The 20,405-nt window shown below is 36.5% G+C and overlaps 1 protein-coding gene, 1 long non-coding RNA gene and 2 pseudogenes across 4 annotated transcripts; 2 read left to right on the forward strand and 2 right to left on the reverse strand.

The window, feature by feature from the left end:
• Positions 245-20,042, forward strand: LOC107641509 (probable 2-oxoacid dependent dioxygenase). 2 transcript variants are annotated; one of them, XM_021103203.1, is made up of 3 exons: positions 245-797; positions 18,895-19,061; positions 19,581-20,042. In XM_021103203.1, the coding sequence occupies exons 1-3, from the start codon at positions 369-371 to the stop codon at positions 19,582-19,584; spliced, it is 600 nt and encodes a 199-aa protein (XP_020958862.1). In that variant the 5' UTR covers positions 245-368; the 3' UTR covers positions 19,585-20,042. The 2 variants fall into 2 exon arrangements, with proteins under 2 accessions (XP_020958862.1, XP_020958861.1); XM_021103202.1 differs by lacking the exon at positions 19,581-20,042 and having other exon boundaries at positions 18,895-19,431.
• LOC107644790 lies at positions 4,237-12,222 on the forward strand. 2 transcript variants are annotated; one of them, XR_002347593.1, is made up of 4 exons: positions 4,237-4,251; positions 4,353-4,646; positions 10,031-10,195; positions 11,630-12,135. It is a non-coding gene; the product is annotated as an uncharacterized LOC107644790 (long non-coding RNA). The 2 variants fall into 2 exon arrangements; XR_001621389.2 differs by lacking the exon at positions 4,237-4,251 and having other exon boundaries at positions 4,301-4,646; positions 11,630-12,222.
• Positions 12,493-15,187, reverse strand: LOC107644788 (annotated as a pseudogene).
• On the reverse strand, positions 15,373-16,952 carry LOC107644786 (annotated as a pseudogene).

Consider the following 20,405-nt stretch of genomic DNA (forward strand, 5'->3'; position numbering starts at 1 on the left):
TTATTCAAGATTTAATTTATCGATTTTTTAGTTAAATATTCAATTTTGATAAAAATAATATAATTTAATTATTTATATATATTAAATGTTAAGTACTAAAAAATATCTTTAAAAAAAAAAGATATTTTTTTTTATGTGAGTGAGCCCCCTTAATAATATACTAAGTACAAGGTACGTGTGATCATTCACGTGAGGACATCAAATGAGTCATCATGTGAGTAGCGGCAAACATAAAAAAGGTTAATAAATTCTCAACAGTGGTAAATGAAAAGAAAACTTGTTGAGCAGGAAAGAACCACATTAGAGAAATAAGGTAGAGGAAAAAAGAAACTCACCACGTGTTTTTATGGATAACACTTAAAGAGTATATGGACACCGCGATGTGCCGTCCAAATTACACAATATCAACCAGCAATTTGTATCATAATATGGTGGCTACTAATGAAGAAGGAAGTAAAGTAGAACACGAATCTGGTTATGACAGGCAAAGGGTGCTTAAGCTTCTTGATGAGTCCAAAGCAGGTGTGAAGGCCCTTGTTGATGCCGGTTTGTTTAAGCTTCCAAGGATCTTCATTCATGAAACTCTTAACACATCTTCCTTTGCTACCAATAACAATGCTACTATTCCAGTCATTAACTTGGGATCAATGCATGAGCAAGTTAGCTCACGGCTTGAGATCATTGAGAAGGTGAAAGATGCTTGTGAGAAATGGGGGTTCTTTCAAGTGGTCAACCATGACATTCCACAGTGTGTTTTGGATGAAATGCTTGATGGGATGCGCAGATTTCATGAGTACGTAGGATCCTGAGGTGAAGAGAGAATTCTATTCACGTGATATTTTGAGGAGGTAACTACTCTCATGAAGATGCCAAAAACATCTTCTCATGTTGATTCTTGTTTAAAAAGTGTAACTTATTTATTTAGCAACACTTTAAATAAAGGTAATACTTTTACTTCAAATAAAATCAAGCCCTACAATCTATCATCCAATAGTCAAAATGATATATTTTCACATAATGATAATCATTAAATTTTCATTGGAGTAGCTACCTTTTGAAGATGGTGTATTACAACATCAACTAACATGGATTTGTACACAAGTCCTGCGGTTAATTGGAGGGATACACTCTACATACTAGTAGTTAGTTAAAAAAACAATTCCTTAATAAAAAATCAAGCTCCTTCCACATCTCATTAAGTTGGTCATAATATATGAATAGATTCAACCATTCTTCGGTAAAATAGAATTTACTGTTTTTTTTTACGCTTACATTCATGTAGTTAGAATTCAAATCAGTGAATATAACTCGATGAGGTATTTTATGGATGTGATGAATTATAATCGATTATAACAAAAGACAATCGCACTGAAATATTAAACGAAAAGAAAAAGTTGGAATAAGAAAAAGGGAAAAGCTCAGTATACAAGCGATTAGGGCTTGTAACTATTACAAGTTCATTAACGCCTAATCCACTAAAACGCGTTGCAACTCCTACGTTACTTACACGCGCTATACAAAGATCCCGCGTTTGTATAACTACCAAATTTAAAAGATTTGTTTCCTTCTTTGTTTTCCTTCTTTCCAAATTTCATCGTTCTTCTTCTCGCGCGTCTTCCCATGGTTTTTCGATCGTTCTTTTCTTCTCCTTTCTCATTGGTTTGTTCTTCGTCATTGACGTTAGTTCTTCTCTCTGTAACTCCAGCTTCGTTTTCTTTTTGATTTTCTGGTTTCTGAAATCAAAGTTTGAACTCGTTTTGAAGATAATAGATGATTCAACCTCAGATTGTCAGCTGAATCAGGGCGAAGTGGAGCACAAATAGGAAGGAAAACGAGATTAAGAATCAATTGATTACATGTAGCAAAGAGGAAAAATGAAACCCTCGTAGCAAAGACTCATTTGATAGGAATTGGAATGATTTTCTGCTAAATTTTGGTCTTGTGGACAACAAGTGGCTTTCAGGTAGTGTTGGGTTAAAATCTGCAGCAGAGGTGTAAATTTAATTTTTTATCGGGTGTATTTATAGTCTGTGTTTGGGTGTATTATGCAGATCTCTATGCAGACCGTCATATATGGGTTCCAATCTATCTGGATCACCACTTCATATTATAGTACCTGTAAATCAGACATTTTGAATACACCAGAGAGAGTTTAATTAATTTTGGTCTTGTGGACAACAAGTGGCTTTCAGGTAGTGTTGGGTTAAAATCTGCAGTAGAGGTGTAAATTTAATTTTTTATCGGGTGTATTTGTAGTCTGTGTTTGGGTGTATTATGCAGATCTCTATGCAGACCGTCGTATATGGGTTCCAATCTATCTGGATCACCACTTCATATTATAGTACCTGTAAATCAGACATTTTGAATACACCAGAGAGAGTTTAATTATGAAAAAAAAATTTACTTATAATTGGATCAAATATATTTACACCATGTGTTCAATTTCTTACAAGAGTATATAACAGTTACATTAATCAGTGACAATATCATTAGAATCTATCTGACAAAATGGACTCAATAACAATGAGGATGGCCTGGACAGTCTTATTGCATCACTTCTCCTCGCTCATATTTCTGAATTTCTCACTCAACAGATGGGTTGCACACTTTAGGTCCTTGATTTGCTGTAAACAAAGCAAAATTAGAGTTAGATATATTTCTATTATGAAAAACTGATTTGATCGAAGACATATATTTGTTCTTACATTTTTTTCAACTTGGTTTCTGCCTGCCATTTTTTCTGAAATGAAAAATACACCCATAGATATCAGTAAGATACACCCATAGATATGAGTCAGATACACCCATAGATATCAGTCATATATCACTCAAATACACCCAAATGATTACAGAAATACACCCAAAGAATTACAGAAAATACACCCAAACGGTTACAAGAATTCACCCAAACCAAAATTCGTTGAAGTACATCTTATGCATAATTCAGAACTCTTTCTCTTTCTCCTCCTCATCTTCTGCTGCTTATTCTTCTTCAAAAACGATTTTACCATGAAAAATCGAAAAAAAAGAGAAAACAGAGAGAAAAGACGTAAATGAAGAAGAAGAAAAAGAGGAAAACGAGGAAGAAGAACCTGCAGAAACGAAAGAAAAAGAGAAGAAGAAGAGTAAGAGGAAGAAGAACGTGCAGCAAGAAGAAGAAAAAGAATTTTAGAAACCATGAAAATCGAAAAAAAAACGAAGAAGAAGAAGAGGAAGAGGAAGAGGAAGAGGAAGAGGAAGAAGAAGAAGACGAAGACGAAGACGAAGAAGAAGAAGAAGAGAAGAAGAAGAAGAAGACGAAGAGGAACCGTTTGAGTGGGGCGCGTGTAGTTACGCTCCATTCAAAATGAGTTAATGCGCGTGTTAATGAAGTTTGGGCTGATAACTTGTAAAACTTGTACGGCCTTTTTACTTGTATGTGTAGCAGGCCCCTAAGAAAAATCATTAAATTATCAAAAGAATAATATAATAAAATGAGTATATAAAAAATATTATACAAAATTATAAATTGTACCTTAAAAGAATCAATTTCGATGAACGAAGAATACATTCTATGAAGTAATAAAAGAAGAATAATAAATTTAAAGAAAATGAATTGACTCTCAGATCTAGACTCATGTACCACAAAAAATTCTATATATAGGCTTTATTATGTAAATTAGTTATTATTAAAGTATTTTTTTATTATTTATGTTAATTATACATCATATATTTGTTTTGTTAAAATTATATGATTTTATCATATCATTATATCATGATTAAAATAATTATTTTTAGAGTAAAATATCATTTTTGTCCCCAACGTTTGGGGTAAGTCCCAAAGTTGTTCCTAACGTTTCAATCGTCCTATTTAAGTCCCTAACGTTTCAAAATTGACTTAATGTTGTCCTTCCGTTAGAGATTCGTTAACAGAATTGACGGCGGGACAAAATTGAAACAATTTTGAAACGTTAAGGACTTAAATAGGACGAAAACGTTGGGGACAAAAATGATACATAAAAATAATTTTTCATTCAGTTTTATCTTTCAATAATCATAATATTCAATTATTTTTTAATTACATCTAAGTAAATTACACTTAATCATATTATTTTTATTTTAAATAAAATTATTTTTTTATAATTTTAAAGAATTTTGATACATCCAAGAGGGTAGTAACTAAATCAGCAGGATTATTCCAAAACAAAAAATCCTCCTCCAACTGTATACTCATTTTTACCAGGCAATCAGCACTCCTATTACCTTATATATGTATGTACAAAAAAACCTCTCCACTTTCTTCTTTTCATCTCAAAAATTTTTCTTACTAGAGAGTTGGGATATTTTTCATGACATTTCTCTCCATTTACTAGGTTAATGACAGCATTAGAGTCACTCTCCAGAATCACTTGCTTCAACCCCAACTCCCAGGCTAGGTTCAGGCCTTGGACGATCCCCCATAGTTCGGCCTTGAAAGTTGTTCCGCACCTAATGTTGTGAGTAAAGCCCGCCACCCACTTCTTCTCATCATTTCGAATGAGACCGCCACATCCTGCCCTGTCGTTGAGTCCTTGTTGAGTCCCATCAGTGTTAATTTTTGCCCAGCCCATCGAAGGTGGTTCCCACCGAATGTGTGCCTCTCTTCACTTATTCGATTGCCCCTTCAGGTAAGCTTTCTCCATTGCTTGTTTGAATTCTGCTGCTTGTTTGATGATCTCTATATGTGGCTTGTTTGGTCTTCTGTAATTATCATCATGAATTTTTCTATTTCTCTAGTACCATAATCACCAACAAGTAGTGATGAATATGTCTTTCCATTCCATTCCTTGGACTTGCCTGAATTAATTTTTTAAGTTTTTCTCCACCCATTCCCTCCAATTAAGTGCAAAAAATCTAGAAATTTCACTAGTGTTAAGAAGGTTTACCCAAATTGTAGAGGCCTTCGGACAATTCCTCAAGACATGTATCAGCTCCTCTGGAGTTCCTTGACAATGGTTGCAGTCTCCATTTCCTCCAAAAATTATCGCCCTCCTCTGGTTTGTTAGTGTCTTCCATGCATTGCAATTCAGAAAAATATTTTTACTCTTTGGTGACCCTTCCAATCCCACAGATGCATCCACATGTTCCTGGTTGACTTAGTCCAATTGTTCAGCGCCTTATATATTGATGCCACTGAAAAATCACCATCTACAGTGTGTTTCCAACTTCCTCTATCATCTTCTCTGTCCTGAGCAGGAGGTAGCATAGTTGTGATTTTCTGAACAGTGCTCTCCGATAGGTTTCTTCTGAGTTTATCAGTATTCCATCCTCCTCTATTATCTGTCCACTGCCAAATAAGACTATTAATATCTATATCTGGCTCCAGGGCTAACTGGCGCAACACTCCTTCCCCTTCCACCCAATTATCATTCCAAAAATTTGTTGTCAGTCCATTACCAATATGTTGTGTTGTGTTCGCTTGAAGGGTTGGCCACAATTTTAAGAGTTCCTTCCACAAATCAGAATCCCCCTTTCTAGCCTGTATACTATCATCTATATGTCTTCCTTCGCAATATTTGTGCAGCAATACTTTAACCCATAAGAGGTCTGTTCTCTCCTTAATGTACCAGATAATTTTGAGGAGAAACGAGTCATTCATAACTGACAGCTTTCTGAATGCCAGCCCACCCTCATGCTTAAGAAGGCAGAGGGTTTTCCAATTAACGAGGTGCATTCTTCTATGCTCCGAAACATCACCCCAAATAAAGCTGCGTTGCATTTTTTTAACACTGTTGCAAATACCCTTTGAAACTCTCTCATGTTGCATTTGGTAGTATAGCATTGGACTAAGCACAGACTGTGCTAAAGTTATTCGCCCCGCTAAAGAAAGGCATTTACTTTTTCACCCCTTGAGTTTGCTGCTAACTCTTTCCATGACCTTGAACTTCTCTTTTTTGCTCTTACTATTTGTAACAATAGCTCCTAGGTATTTGCCAAGCTCTCTTTCTTCTCTAAAGCCAGTAATGCTTCCAATTTTTCTCCTAGATGGTAGTGTTGTTCCCTTGGAAAAGACTATAGAGGTTTTGTTATTGTTAATCTTTAAGCCTGACGCTTTGCAAAAAATCTCCATGATGTAGTTGATCTTGTGCATTTGTTCTTGGGTAGCTTTTGCAAATAAAAGTAAATCGTATGCGAACATTAGATGAGAGATCTTAGGCCCTTGTCTTCCCACCCTTATCGAATTCCATTCTCCCTGCTGGACATGTTCTTCTATGAGATGTGATAGCTTGTCCATGCAGATCACAAAAAGATAGGGAAAAATAGGATCCCCTTGCCTAATTCCTCTTTTAGGACAACTCCACTGTTTTACTTCCATTCCAAAGGACATTGTAGGTAACCGTGGTGACACATTGCATGATAATATCAGTCATCTTCTCTGGCATTTTAAATTCGTTGAGTCTTTACTTGATGAAATTCCAATTAAACCTGTCATAAGCCTTCTCAAAGTCAACTTTGATGGCCATGAATTACTTTTCTCCTTTCATCTTTCTCATAGAATGCATAATTTCCTTAGCTATAAGGATGTTGTCTTGTATCTTCCTTCCTGGGATGAAGCTTGACTGATGGATTGAAATCCGGTCATTTAAGAGGGGCTTGATTCTTTTCGTTATGATCTTGGCCATAATCTTGTAGCTCACATTACATAGGGCAATAGGTCTGAATTGGTTAATAGTATCAGGACTGTTCAGCTTTGGAATGAGTGCAATCAGGGTTATGTTGGCATGTTTGATGATATCTGGCTCCTTCCAACACATAGTGATAAAGTCGCAAACCTTTCCCTTCATTAAGTCCTCATTATTCTTTTATAACAGCGCTGGAAACCCATCACTTCCTGGGACTCTTAGCGATCTTATGCTAAAAAGCGCTTTCCTAATCTCCGCCTCATCTAGAATTTTGCTCAGATTCCTGCATTCAAAAAGGCTAAAGTTAGGCAGAGAAAATTGTAATAGATTAAAGGGAACAGTCATTACCTCATCTTGGTAGAAATCTTTAAAATGATTAATGACATGATTTCTTAGTTCTTCCTTTTCTTCAATCCATCTTCCGTTGTTGTCTTTAAGTTTTAGGATTCTGTTCTTTCCCCTTCTAATAATGGTTTTAGTATGGTAGAACTTAGTATTCCTATCTCCCTCCACAATCCATTTTTCTCTAGATTTTTGGAGCCAAAAGATTTTCTCTTTGTCTAAAATCCCGTTCAAATCCTTATTGAGTTTCTGTTCAAGTTCATCAAGATAAGGATTCTTTCCATAATCTGCACTTCTCTGAATCCCCGCAATCCGGTTTAAGATTCTTCTCTTTATTCTAAAAATATTTTCAAAGCAGTTCTTATTCCACTCAGTCAGATCGTTTCTCATATTATCAAGAGTGTTCAAGAGTGGATTATTGTTCACCCAACTATCTTCCAAGCATTGCCTGAAATCTGGGTGAGATGCCCACATAGCCTCAAATCTGAATGGTCTATCTCTCCTACTATTGAGGTCGTTGGCCATCTTAATAAGAAGAGGATGGTGATCCGAATTAGTTCTAGCAAGGATCTCAACTTTGGCTTCGCTAAATCTAGTTCTCCAAGATGAGTTAGATAGAGTTCTGTCGAGCCTCTTGAAAACTCTATCCAGTCCCTCCCACTTAGGTCCTCGCCAAGTGTATCTAGATCCCACGAAACCTAGATCAATAAGTCCACAACTATTAATCCAATTGACAAATAAATTACAGGTACTTCTGCCCGTTGCTGACCCTCCTTTTTTTTCAGTAGTGTCCTTTATTTCATTGAAGTCTCCTGCTATGAGCCAATCCCCTTCCATTGAGTTTGCAATATTCCTAAGCTTTATCCATACATTTCTCCTAATCTGACTATGAGGGCTGGCATAGACGGCCGTAAAATACTATTCTCTGACATTGGGCTCTTGAACTTTGACATGTATATATTGGTCATGGTTCTCTATGGCATTGATATAAAGGTCATCCCTATTCTAGCAGACTCATATGCTTCCCACAAATCCTTGTGCTTCTTCTACGATGTGATATTTGAAGCCAAGTTGTTGTATAACTGTAGTAGTAGTACTTCCACTGCATTTAGTCTCAAGCAGAACAATTAAGTCTGGCCTATGATGTCTATACATGTTCTTGAAAGTTTCTCCTGAAAGCATTACCTGCTGCTCCCCTGACATTTCAAATTAAGCAATTCATTAAACAAAAAAGGAAAATGAAAAAACCAACAACCAAAATAAACCATAAAAAAACTCAGCCAAGCAGAACCGAGAAAAAAGCTTAGTCCATATTCATATCAGTGTCATTTGTGGCACTGATTTGTGGTGTCGTGAAGTCTATTCCTTCCACAAGCTTCTGCACAGGGTCCATGCCTCCCTCTTCTGTCTCCATTTCACTTGGCATAAAGTCAGGTGGTCTGCCCTTGTTGTGTGGGTCTTGAATTGAGGATTCAATGCATTCCTCCATGATGGTAAGAGCTGTATTTTCTTCCACCATCCAATTTTTCTCATAGTGGCATTCTCCTTTTCATTTTTTGATTTGTTGAGGTTCTTCTATGGTTGTTGTATCTTTGGTGCTTTTTGTTAGGATCCTTGCTCTTGGTTCTGTTGGTGTTGGTATGCTTTGATTTTGGTTTGAATTTGTGTTGTCTGTCACCACCTCTTTTCCTTTTTTATTTGCTGTTATGGTTCTTGCTCCTTTAGATGAATCATTTTTTGCTCTTTCTTTGCCTCTACTTTTACCAATGGTCTCCTTTTCTTTGTTGTTGTTGCTGTCTTTTTCCTTTTGTTGCTCTAGTTCTTCATATGATGTTTCCTCTATTTGTAGAACAATGAATCTTGATCTGTTATTTGATTCTATTTCTTGTCCCCTTGCTTTACTCGTCTCTGCTTCATTTTGGTTAACACCATCCTTTAGGATCTTCTTTTCCCTTTTGGGCTTTTGGACCACCATCCATTCCCCAAACCTATCATGTGCATCTGTTGCAATTTGCTTCTCCTTTGCAGTATCCTCCTTTTTTTTTGCTTCCTTCTCCCTGGCGATTTTCTTGATTCATTTCTTCAGGCATTTCATTACTTACTCCCTTATTAGTATTGCTTTGAGCCCCATTTTCATTGGTTAATTCCTTTTTATTTGGACAATTTTTTTTATCATGGTCCACCTTCCCGCAGCTGAAACATATTTGATAGATGCCTTCATATTCCACTCTATATTCCCTCCCATTAATGAGATATCTTCCTAGAAGAGGCTTTGTCAAATCCACTTCTACACAGAGTCTAGCAAGTAGCAAATTTTTCCTGCACAATTTAGCTGTGTTGTTATCTACCTTTACCGTCCTTCTAACAAGGTTTTCAATTTGTCTTAAAATGCTTCTATCATATAGTTCAATCGGAAGTCTAGGTAGCCTTATCCATGCCGTCACTTTGTCAATTGTTGCTAGTTGGGGGTTAAAGTTAGGTTCCCATAATCTCACGGTAAGATAATGGTCATAGACCTTCCAAGGCCCTCTAGTAATGCATGGTCGAAGTCCTCACTTGCATACAGCTTAACAAGATATATAGTACTCTTCTCCCAAGTCAATCACTTCAATACCCCCTTTTTTACTCCACGTAGCTTCTAGTCTTCGTTTCATTGCAGCATACCCCACTTTCTTTCCTAGTAATTTTACTATGAGAGTATTCCACCAAATCTTCCATAATCTTCTTTCACTGACTTTATCAATGACAATATTGAAAAGCCCATTTTCAATTTTTTCTACTCTGACATCTGTGTTCTGATTGTATGCGTTTTCATTAGTTTCTTTGATCATTTCTTCATCTTCTGCATCCTTCTCTATTAGGTCTTCCTCCAGAAATTTCTTTCTTGGGCCCTCTCTTACTATTTGAGCGAAAGATCTCCCTTTCCATTGTGTTTCTTTTTGGCCATGTTGTTCATGCATCCACTCCTCATCTCTTGGCACAAGGATTTGGTCTCCCGTAAATCCTTCTGCTTTTGTTCTGATTTTTTTAACATTCTTCTGTAACAGGCCTTGCTCTTCCAGGACTGAGTGATCCTCTTGGACTGTTCCGCAGGGTCGTCGGTGGTATTTATGATTGCTGGTTGAAGTTGGAAGTTCACTTGTACGAAAAGAATAGGTGCAAACGGTCGAGAGCTATTATCATTATTATTTGTCCGGCTTCACATTATTCTGGTAAGTTATAATACAACAAATTAAAATCGTTCGCATTATTCCTATGGTCAATGAAAAAAAATATATTACGGGTCCACAAACAGACGAACGTTAATAAAAGAAAATAAACAAGATCCCTTTTTTCCAAAGTCCAAACTCATATTCAACCAGGCCCATAAGCAACAGTTATTCCTACCTCATAGTATTCACGTAACGGATATTCTATGGCCTCGTGCACAGTGCGGCTCACTAGTTGAGCCATTCCACGCCTATATCTGGCTAACTGTGATATTTTTGTTTCTCATTGACAACAATCATGAATCTCAATTATCACAGAAATTATGTGTCAAGCTGAATCTACATTTACGAAATATCTTTATTTTTCTATAGATTAATCTGTTTACCGTATAATTGACCATTACATGTACTGATATACACTTCTTATTGACCACGTTAGTTCTAACACAGAGAGGACAAATTCAATGTTCTCCTTATGTTTTTAGAATAAATAATTTTAAGATATATTATTTAAGTTTTTAAATTAAAATAAAGTTTTTATGGCTTAGTTAAATCACCTGTTATTCTTGCTTTTTTTTGGGTCAAGAAATGACATACGTGTTATTCGATCAGTGGTCCATAACTCATTAGATTGGATTTATAAGTATTAAAAATGCCATCCATTTTGTAAAAAAAATATCTGTAACTGTTACTGATGTATCATCAAATACAACTAAAATGTAAGCCGTTTTTACTTATTCCCAGTAAAATATCAATACCAATTCCTGCAAGACAAATATAAAAGTTTATAAACTCAAATGTTATCAGTCCCAGTCTCAGCTGGAAGTTGAATTTGGTGTAGCTTGATTAAGAGGCAATATCATCAACACTTGGTCTAGGACTCCGCTGCTTATCAGTGTTTATAAACTCAAATGTAACTATGATATGTTGCTGATTGCTGGAAACTTTTTTTTTTTTGGACTTTATCAGTGTTAGAAACTTAAAAATATACTACTTCCATTTACATCTTGGTCTTTACCCAACACATTAAAATAAACCCAGCTAACACAATTAGATTTATAAAACTGATTTTTGTTTCTTAACACAAAAACCAGACTGTCATCTGACATGATCCAAGTCTAACCCAGTTTTATTTAAGATTGAAAGGTCCAATCTCCAAAAACAAAACTTTATAGTGGCCCAAATATGGTTTTGTCTGGAAATTTTTTGTTTATTATTATTATTATTATTATTATTTTGGTATTGTCTAGAAGTATTTGATTTTCCATTTCAACATTTTTGGAGCTATTATAGTTTTATTTTCAAAAATCAATATTAATTGATGTCGTAAAAACAGAGGCAGAGCGTATGTTTGCAGCTTTAGAAAGCCACGCTCAAACTTATGATCTATTAATATCAATCAATAGCATTATGGTAATAATATATATGCTTATTCAGGAAACATTTTTTTTAAAATATACATATAATGGCTGCGTCTCTGGTGCCCGTGGCTATGGTGGCTAACGGTGACTATGAGTTGACTCTTCAATCAGATGGTGACAAATGGAGTGTTCTTTAGTGTGGTTAAGTTCTCTACGAAAACATTCGACAAGGACAAGGACCGCAACAGAGGACCGAGGACTTCAATGGTAACAGCAGCGACATAGCACACACAGGAATGAATTGAACCACGTCGGCGGGAGGGAGTCAAGTCACCATGGATGCACCACCAATGGTCTGCTCCCGCATGAAGATCCGTTAAGAGGGAGCTAGAGATCAAAATGTGTTATAGTATTGGAGGGGTTACCGTTTGGATTCCGGGTCGGGGTGTTCAGGTTACGATTGGTTTCTAGTCTGGGTCGGGTTTGGCCAAGGCCTTGTCCAGAAAAAAAAACAAAAGAAGTGTTGCGGGTAACTATGGTTGAACGGTTGAGGTTGAGGGTGTAACAGTGAGAAAATGAAGGGAAAAAAATCCCTTTTTGTTTACGTGTAAAGAAATAATTGTAGCAACTAGCATAGGCATCATAGCCACAGCAAATTTGTGGCCACCACATATCGCACCATAATATATATATAGTATAACTATAATATAATGAAAACAAGACCAGTGCTTAATATCATTCAGATGCAGGTGCATAATGCTTAATATCTATCCGTGTAACTTAAAATGGTAAAGAGCTGAATTTCCATCAAGTGCTTTGTCATAAAAGTATGCTCTGTAATCCTGCAATAATGTTTCCCCATAAAGAGAGAAGGATTATGGGAGCATAGATTATTGTTGATGGAGACTGTAGAGTGATCATGAGTGATGAACATTGCTATTTCTAACAAGTATACTACTCTGGACCACATACATTAATCTCTAAGTAGCCTTAGAAATGTGAATATGATATGTTGATACAGCAAGTGTTTGAGCCCTATATTATGTTCTCTAAAACCATATTTTGTGATATCATATTTTATCTTTGCAACAAAAAATGATAAAGAGCAGAATTGCCACCAAGTCCCTTGTTATAGTAATAAGCATTAAAATCTTGTAATGATGTATCCCTATAGAGAGGGGGGTTATCTTGTGAAAGTAACTCCTTGATGGAACCATATATTCTTTGTGATGGGTAGTTATCAAGAGTGAAGAAGCATGCAAGATGCAACTGATACTCTAGGTCCTCTATGGTTTGCCACAACACGATGCTCCACGCTTTTGAAATTTTCATTAGATATCAACTGCAAATGGTACCATAAATTAAGATTATTACAGGATATATGATTTTGCTCTAGTTACATTATAAATTATGCGTCTATTGGAAAGGATTCACATGCCATAAACGGTAGTCCAGTGCATAAACATCCTGTCAAAAAGGTGTAATGTAGGCGGCTTAACTTAATAACAGTATCGATGGCTGATTCCACGAAAGATTCACGCGTCATATAGAGAACAAACAATTGAGATTTAAAATGATCAAATATAGGGTTGAAATGAAATATCATGTCTCTATAAAAACTGAAAGATTTTAATAGATTAGAAAAATATTGGACTCACTTGTAGCATATCTCCAATGTTAACTACCAAAGCAGCATGAACAGGGGGAACATTGATCCACTGATTTTGCCACAAAACTTGTAGGCCACCAATGTGATCTTGGAGCAGAATTGTGAGAAAGCCAGGATCTGAGTGTTTGGTAGTGCCAAGAGTGAGTTCAGGCTGAGGACATGGTGGATAATAGTGACACAGAATTGAATGCCCTTTTGCACAATCTATGCTTTCAAGATATTCAGGGTTCAGTCCAAGTGCTTCTGATAACAATCCAAATAAAAGGCTCCCCAATACCTTTATCTGCCTTGAGTACTCCATTATTGCATCCCTGCAAATCAGTTTTATTTCATGGCTAAACTATACAGCATAAGTACCCAAAATTTTGGTTCCCTCTAAATCAAATCACATTTTCCTAAATCATATTAGTTCACATCCCACAACTAGGGCTGGAAGTGAGTCAAGCCAGCTCATGAGCCAGCTCGAGCTCGACTCGTTAACAGCTCCATAAGCTAAGCTCGTGAGCTTGTGAGCCAAGCTTGAGCCTGAAATTGAGCTCATAAATTAAATGAGTCGAGCTTGAGCTTGGATAAGCTCAGCTCATTAGCTCGTGAGCTAGCTCGATTATATATATATTATAACAATCTTAATTATTTAATATTTATATTTATTTTTTACATATAATTTTAATATAGGACATAAATAAAAAATTTATAATTTATTGATAGATAAACAATATACAAAATTGATCTTTTCAAATATTTTTAAAAATATATAAGTTATAATTTATTGATATAAAATTATAAATTATGTATCTATGTTTCTCTTATTTGAGCCAGCTCGTGAGCTCGAGCCAGCTCGTGAGCTTTTGGTGAGCCGAGCTTGAGCTTAAAAAATAAGCTCGATTGTTAATGAGTCGAGCCGTGAGCCAAGCTCAATTTTCGTGAGCCGAGCTTGAGCTTGGCCTAGCTCGGCTAAGCTCGGCTCACTTCCAGCCCTACCCACAACTTTCTACTTATATCCTCCCTTGGTTCCTTACAATATCTCTGTGCTTGGCAGACCAAAAACTAATCCGTTGTGAATCAGAACTCTGATCTATTATTGGCTAATGAGTAGCAGCATACACAATGCGTAATTCGAACCCGACTGGTGAGCTTTCCAGTCAACCAACTCAACTTAGTGAGATGTCATTTGATAATTAACTATGGCTGCATATAAGAGCCCATCCGACCAAAGTGTCGCTATAGCCAAGGTAGCAAGACATTATAATCTTCTAGTCAAGTATACGCAATTCGAGTATCGAGAATAAAAATAGTTTCCATAAGTAAATACATAATCTTGATAAATTAATTGCAAAATGTTATTCTGAATATCAAAGTTATATTACGAACCTACAAACCAAAGGCAATTCCTGAGGATGAAGAGGATCAGGACCCATAACACACAACAGTGTGTCTCTCCAATTAGCATACCTCGTTCGATACAAATCAAAGTTGCTACCATACTTCATCTTCTTCATCTTATCCCTCGTGTAATACTCTCCCTTCACATCCTGTAGCAACTCGTGGAACTCACGCGCCGCAGTCAGCGTTTCTTCCAGCACCTTCAATGGCACCCCATGATTCACCACTTGGAACAGCCCCACCGTCTCCGCCGCCTCTCGGACGGCGGCAACCACTTTGGAACGGTCTCCGGAGACACCCTTGAGGTCGATGACTGGAATCGTGAACTGGGACGGAGTCTGGTTGTCGACGGCGAGTTCTTCCGGAGGGCGGATGAAGATTTGTGGGAGTTTGGTGATGCCGGAGTCAACGAGGCCCTTGACGCCAGCTTTGGATTCATCGAAGGACTTCAGTTGCTGGAGACGATTGTAAGATGTTGAAACTCCGCCGGTGCCGGCGACAGACATTGTTGGAGAGTGCAAAATGCTTCTAATCTTAAAAGATTTTATTTTCTGACAAAATAGCTTTTGAGAAGAGATGATATTTTGGACTTCTAAAATAATTTCAATGTCATAAAATTAACCATTTTGTTTGGTCATGTAAAAAAGAAAATCATTAAATTTAAGGGTTTGTTATGGGGTTTAAAAGATGTCTAATTGTTAAAATAGGTTAAATAATTAATTTTAAATTTAAAAATATAAAAAATAAAAATCTTTCAACTAAATATGACCCAAATTCTCCTTTGTATGTCAAAATTTAACATACATAATTTTATTTATGTCCCAAGTTAGGAGCTATTTATGAGTATGAAGTATTGATCTAAGTGGGATTCCATGCCATAATTAACCCATTAACTTAAAATGGGAAAGAGCTGAATTGCCATGGTCGCGCAGGCCCTTGCTATCATAGTAAGCAATGAAGTCTTTGAGTGATGTATCCCTATACACTGGAGGGTTATCCTCGGACAAGAGTTCCTTGATGGGGCCATACATTCTTCTCGTTTGGTGAAGATGAAGAGTGAAAAAGCATGCCACTGATACTCTTGGCCCTACATGATTTGCAAGTACACGGTGCTCCACACTCTTGAATTTGTCGTTGGACATTAGCTGTAGTATGTATCATATTATAGAAACATATAAATTAAAATCTAGTAGTACTAGTCTAATCATGCATTTTCAACTCAATTTAAAAGAATTGGACTTACTTGTAGCAAATCTCCAATGTTGACTACTATAGCTCCATGAAGAGGAGGCACATCAATCCAACCATTTTGGGTCAAAACTTGGAGGCCACCAATGTGATCTTGAAGCAGAAGAGTTAGAAAATCGGGATCAGAGTGTCTGGTAGTTCCCATGGTGAGTTCTGGCTCAGGACATGGTGGATAAAATGGTACAAAATTGAGTGCCCTTTTGCACAATCGAAGCTTGCAAGATGCTCAGGCTTAAGTCCAAGTGCTTCTGAAAGCAATTCAAATAACACCTTCCCCAAACCCTTCACTTGCCTTGAATATTCCATTGTCACTTCCCTGCAAATTAAACTAGGTAGTTATGTACTCTGAACTAAGATTAATGTTACGTAACTAATTTTTTTAACCAACATCAGCTAATTAACGTTTTTAAATCATTTTATTTATAAATTTTAAATTATAAATTTAAATATTAAATTTCTTAAGGTTAACTAAGTAAAAGTTAGTTTATAACCATGGAAACAAAAAAAAAAGTTAGTTTACCAACTTTTGAGTGAATTAATTACTAATTACCTACCTGCATGGGTGAGGCAGTTCTTGAGGATCAAGGGGTTCAGGGTCCATAACACAGAACAGTGTGTCTCTCCAATTAGCATACTTTGATTGATACAAATCAAAGTTGCTAACATACTTCACTTTCTTCATCATCTCCCTTGTGTAGTACTCTCTTTTCACCTCCTGTGCCAGCTCGTGAAACTCACGCGCCGCTGTCAGCGTCTCTTCCAGAAGCTTCACAGGGATCCCGTGATTCACCACCTAAAAAAACCCCACCGTCTCCGCCGCATGTCTTACGCCGGCCATTACACCGGCGCGGTCTCCGGAGATATCCTTGAGGTCGATGACTGGGATCCTGAACTGGGTCGGTTTTGGTTCTCCCGGAGACGGGTCTCCGGCGGTAAGCTCTTCCGGGGGGCGAATGAAGATTTGTGGGAGTTTGGTGATGCCGGAGTCAACGAGCCCTTTGACTCCGGCTCTGGATTCATCAAAAACCTCCAATTGTCTCAAGCGGTCGGTGATTGCGGGATTTCCGGCCCCGGCGACATTCATTGTGGTTGTGACACTGTGACAATGATGAGTGTTATAAGATTGACCTTTCTCTCTCTCTGGTCTCTTCATCAAGTAACAAATTTTTTTGAGTATATACCATTTTGGTCCTCAAAGAATTTTAAACCAGACATTTTAGTCTTTAACTAAAATTAATTACTCGATTGGTCCCTACCAATTAATTCCGTCAGTCACTTAGGTCCTTGGCTCCGTCAACTCTAACGGAAAACAAAATGGTCCCTGAAAACTTTAACATGGGACAAAATGATCCCTGACAACTCTAACAAGGGACAAAATGATCTCTGACCCCTTTATTTGAAAACGACACTGTTCTTCCCCAATTTTTATCATATCTCGCATAATCCTAACATTCATACTCTCCTTCTTCACCTTCACAGTCTTCTTTTCCATCGTTTCCTTCCTCCTCTTTAACTCCAAAATTAAGCCATCGTGTAATTGTCACACGTGTCGCACCTACCTCAACATGTCATGGACCGCACACTTCCTAAATCTTTGTGACTTGTACATCTACCTTCTCTGCACTTCACCCACCAAAAGCATCCACTTCCACGTCTTTGATAACATCACCCATTAGGACATTATGAGAAGATTCTCCTTCGACATCATATGCAAATTCTCATTTGAAATAGACACTGAGTGCTTCATTTCTTCTTTCCCGGAGTCCAAGTTGGCAGACAGTTTCGACCTTGCATCCAAGCTATTACAACGAGCAATGTCCCTGTTGCCGCTCATATGGAAACTGAAGCGATTACTGAACATTGGTTCGGAAAAGAAGCTGAAGGAAGCGATCGGAGTGGTGGACAATGTGGTCATGAAGATGTTAGGGCAGAGGAGGAGGGAGATGATAACGATGATAACAAGTCTTAACAAATCAGACTTGCTGTCTAGATTCATGGGATCCATTGAAGACTACAACTAGTTGAGAGACATAGGCATTAATTTCCTGAGTATGAATTGGTTGCGAACAAGTTGAGATTTTTTTTTCTTGTGAACATTAAATTTATAGAGTGTTCATTGTATAGTTTGAAGTTACAGTGTTAGACTGTTAGTGTTATGTAAGATATGATGAAAATTGGGAGAGAACAGTGTCGTTTCCGAATAGAGGAGATAAGGGGCCATTTTGTCTCCTGTTAGAGTTGTCAGGGACTATTTTGTCCTCCGTTAAAATTAACAGAATAAAGAACTTAAGTAACTGACAGAGTTAATTGTTAGGGACCAATCGAGTAATTAATTTTAGTTGGAGACTAAAGTGTCCAGTCTAAAATTCTTTGAGGACCAAAATGGGTATATACTCAATTTTTTTTATATTGGCATATCGCACGTGCTAATGCTGTCCAAGGTTGTTATTAGTCTCACCTCTCACGTGATGTAAGCTGTTGGTAAATTTAAAATAGTGGTAAATGAAAAGAAAACTTGTTGAGAAGCAGAGAACCACATTTAGAGAGATAAGGTAAGTAGAGGAAAAAGAAACTGACCATGTGTTTTTATGGATAACAGTCATAACACTTAAAGAGTATTTGGACACCGCAATGTGCCGTCCAAATTACACAATATCAACCAGCAATTTGTATCATAACATGGTGGCTACTAATGAAGAAGGAAGTAAAGTAGAACACGAATCTGGTTATGACAGGCAAAGGGTGCTTAAGCTTCTTGATGAGTCCAAAGCAGGTGTGAAGGGCCTTGTTGATGCCGGTTTGTCTAAGCTTCCAAGGATCTTCATTCATGAAAATCTTAACACATCTTCCTCTGCTACCAATAACAATGTTACTATTCCAGTCATTAACTTGGGATCAATGCATGAACAAGTTAGCTCACGGATTGAGATCATTGAGAAGGTGAAAGATGCTTGTGAGTAGTGGGGGTTCTTTCAAGTGGTGAACCATGACATTCCAGTGTGTTTTGGATGAAATGCTTGATGAAATGCTTGGATGAGCAGGATCCTGAGGTGAAGAGAGAATTCTATTTACGTGATATTTCGAGGATGGTGTATTACAACACCAACATGGATTTGTACACAAGTCCTGCGGTTAATTGGAGGGATACACTCTCTTGTGTATTGGCTCCAAGGCCTCTTCATCCTCTCCAACTCCCTTCAATCTGCAGGTACATATGGTTTCTACTTTCTACTTTCTATTTGTAGAAAGAACAGTACAGAACTCCATCATGCTAGTGGTTCCAACGACATACTAGTAGTTAGTTAATGTAAACCTTAAGAGATAGAGAAAAATCAAATGAAAGAGTGAGAGCTAATCTTTGTAGAAAGTGAATTGTCATTCAGACCTTTTGTAAGTGTATAAAGAGTTACATTGCAGAGTTATATATATACACTTGTACTAAGCAAAGCTAAGCCAACCTAACTGCTATAACTACTTAAGTTTTTATAAATTATAACTTATTACAGACCCTACACATTCAAGAACTTATTTTCAAGAACTTAAAAGACTCATAAGCTGAACTATACATTAACAGTTAATTTTAGTTCATGATATGAATTTTATTAGTTATTACTTATTAGGAGTGACTAATTTTAGTAACTGATTTTTTGTGTAGACATAATAATAATAATATTGTTTTACACACTACTTTATGGTAATGTGAATTATGTGTCGACATTTTTAACAGCTGATCACAAACAATGAGTTTGTGTGCTCGAAGCACAGAGTATTGGCTCAAAAAATAGGTCTGCGAGTTTCGGTTGCATGCCTTTTTAGACAGCATCTTGAACCTGAGACTTCAAAAGTATATGGACCAATAAGGGAGTTGGTGACAGAAGAAAATCCTGCAATGTACAAAGATATCACAGTGAAGGAGTTTGTTACGCACTATTATGCAAAAGGACTTAATGGTGTCTCTGCATTAGAACACTTCAAGCTATAATAATAATACATACACACAATTGAGAGTTTCAGCATTTCCTCAAATTGAGTACGAAATAAGAACTCTGAAATCCCTGAAGTTGTGTTCATGTCTTCATGATATAGAAAACTATTAAGTTATGTAACAGGCTACTTTTTTTTTTCTTGTTTGGGTACAATTGTGACTTATTACTTAATTTATGCCTAATTTTAGATGCGTTTGTGTTCATTTTTTTTTTGGTATTATTTTATTTGATTTGGAATCTGAGAGATTAATATAATTTGGATGTACTATAAAATTAACCTTGAGAGTTAAATGAAAGCATTATTTAGTCACCAAAAAAATTGAAAGCATTATTTTACTCTGTAAAGTGATGAGAATCCTAGTAGTAGTATACTCATTTAGGCAATTGTCTCTGATCTATTTTTATTTCTTCTTTATAGTACTTGCACAACTAAATTCAGATTTATCATTAATTAAAATGCTAAATTATAAATAGTGTTAATATTATGAGTTTTATTTTACATGAATTTCGAATGTATTAATAAATTAATTAATGTAAAATCTTATAATTTTTTTTTATGCAGGTGA

This window comes from Arachis ipaensis, chromosome B05, assembly GCF_000816755.2.
Source record: "Arachis ipaensis cultivar K30076 chromosome B05, Araip1.1, whole genome shotgun sequence".
Classification (NCBI taxonomy): Eukaryota; Viridiplantae; Streptophyta; class Magnoliopsida; order Fabales; family Fabaceae; genus Arachis; species Arachis ipaensis.

Excerpts from the sequence above, each read along its gene's own strand:
- LOC107641509 (XM_021103202.1), top strand. The coding sequence starts at position 369 with ATGGACACCGCGATGTGCCGTCCAAATTACACAATATCAACCAGCAAT. Across the intron at positions 798-18,894 it reads TGCGCAGATTTCATGAGTAC|GATCCTGAGGTGAAGAGAGA; the intron begins GTAGGATCCTGA and ends TTGGATGAGCAG.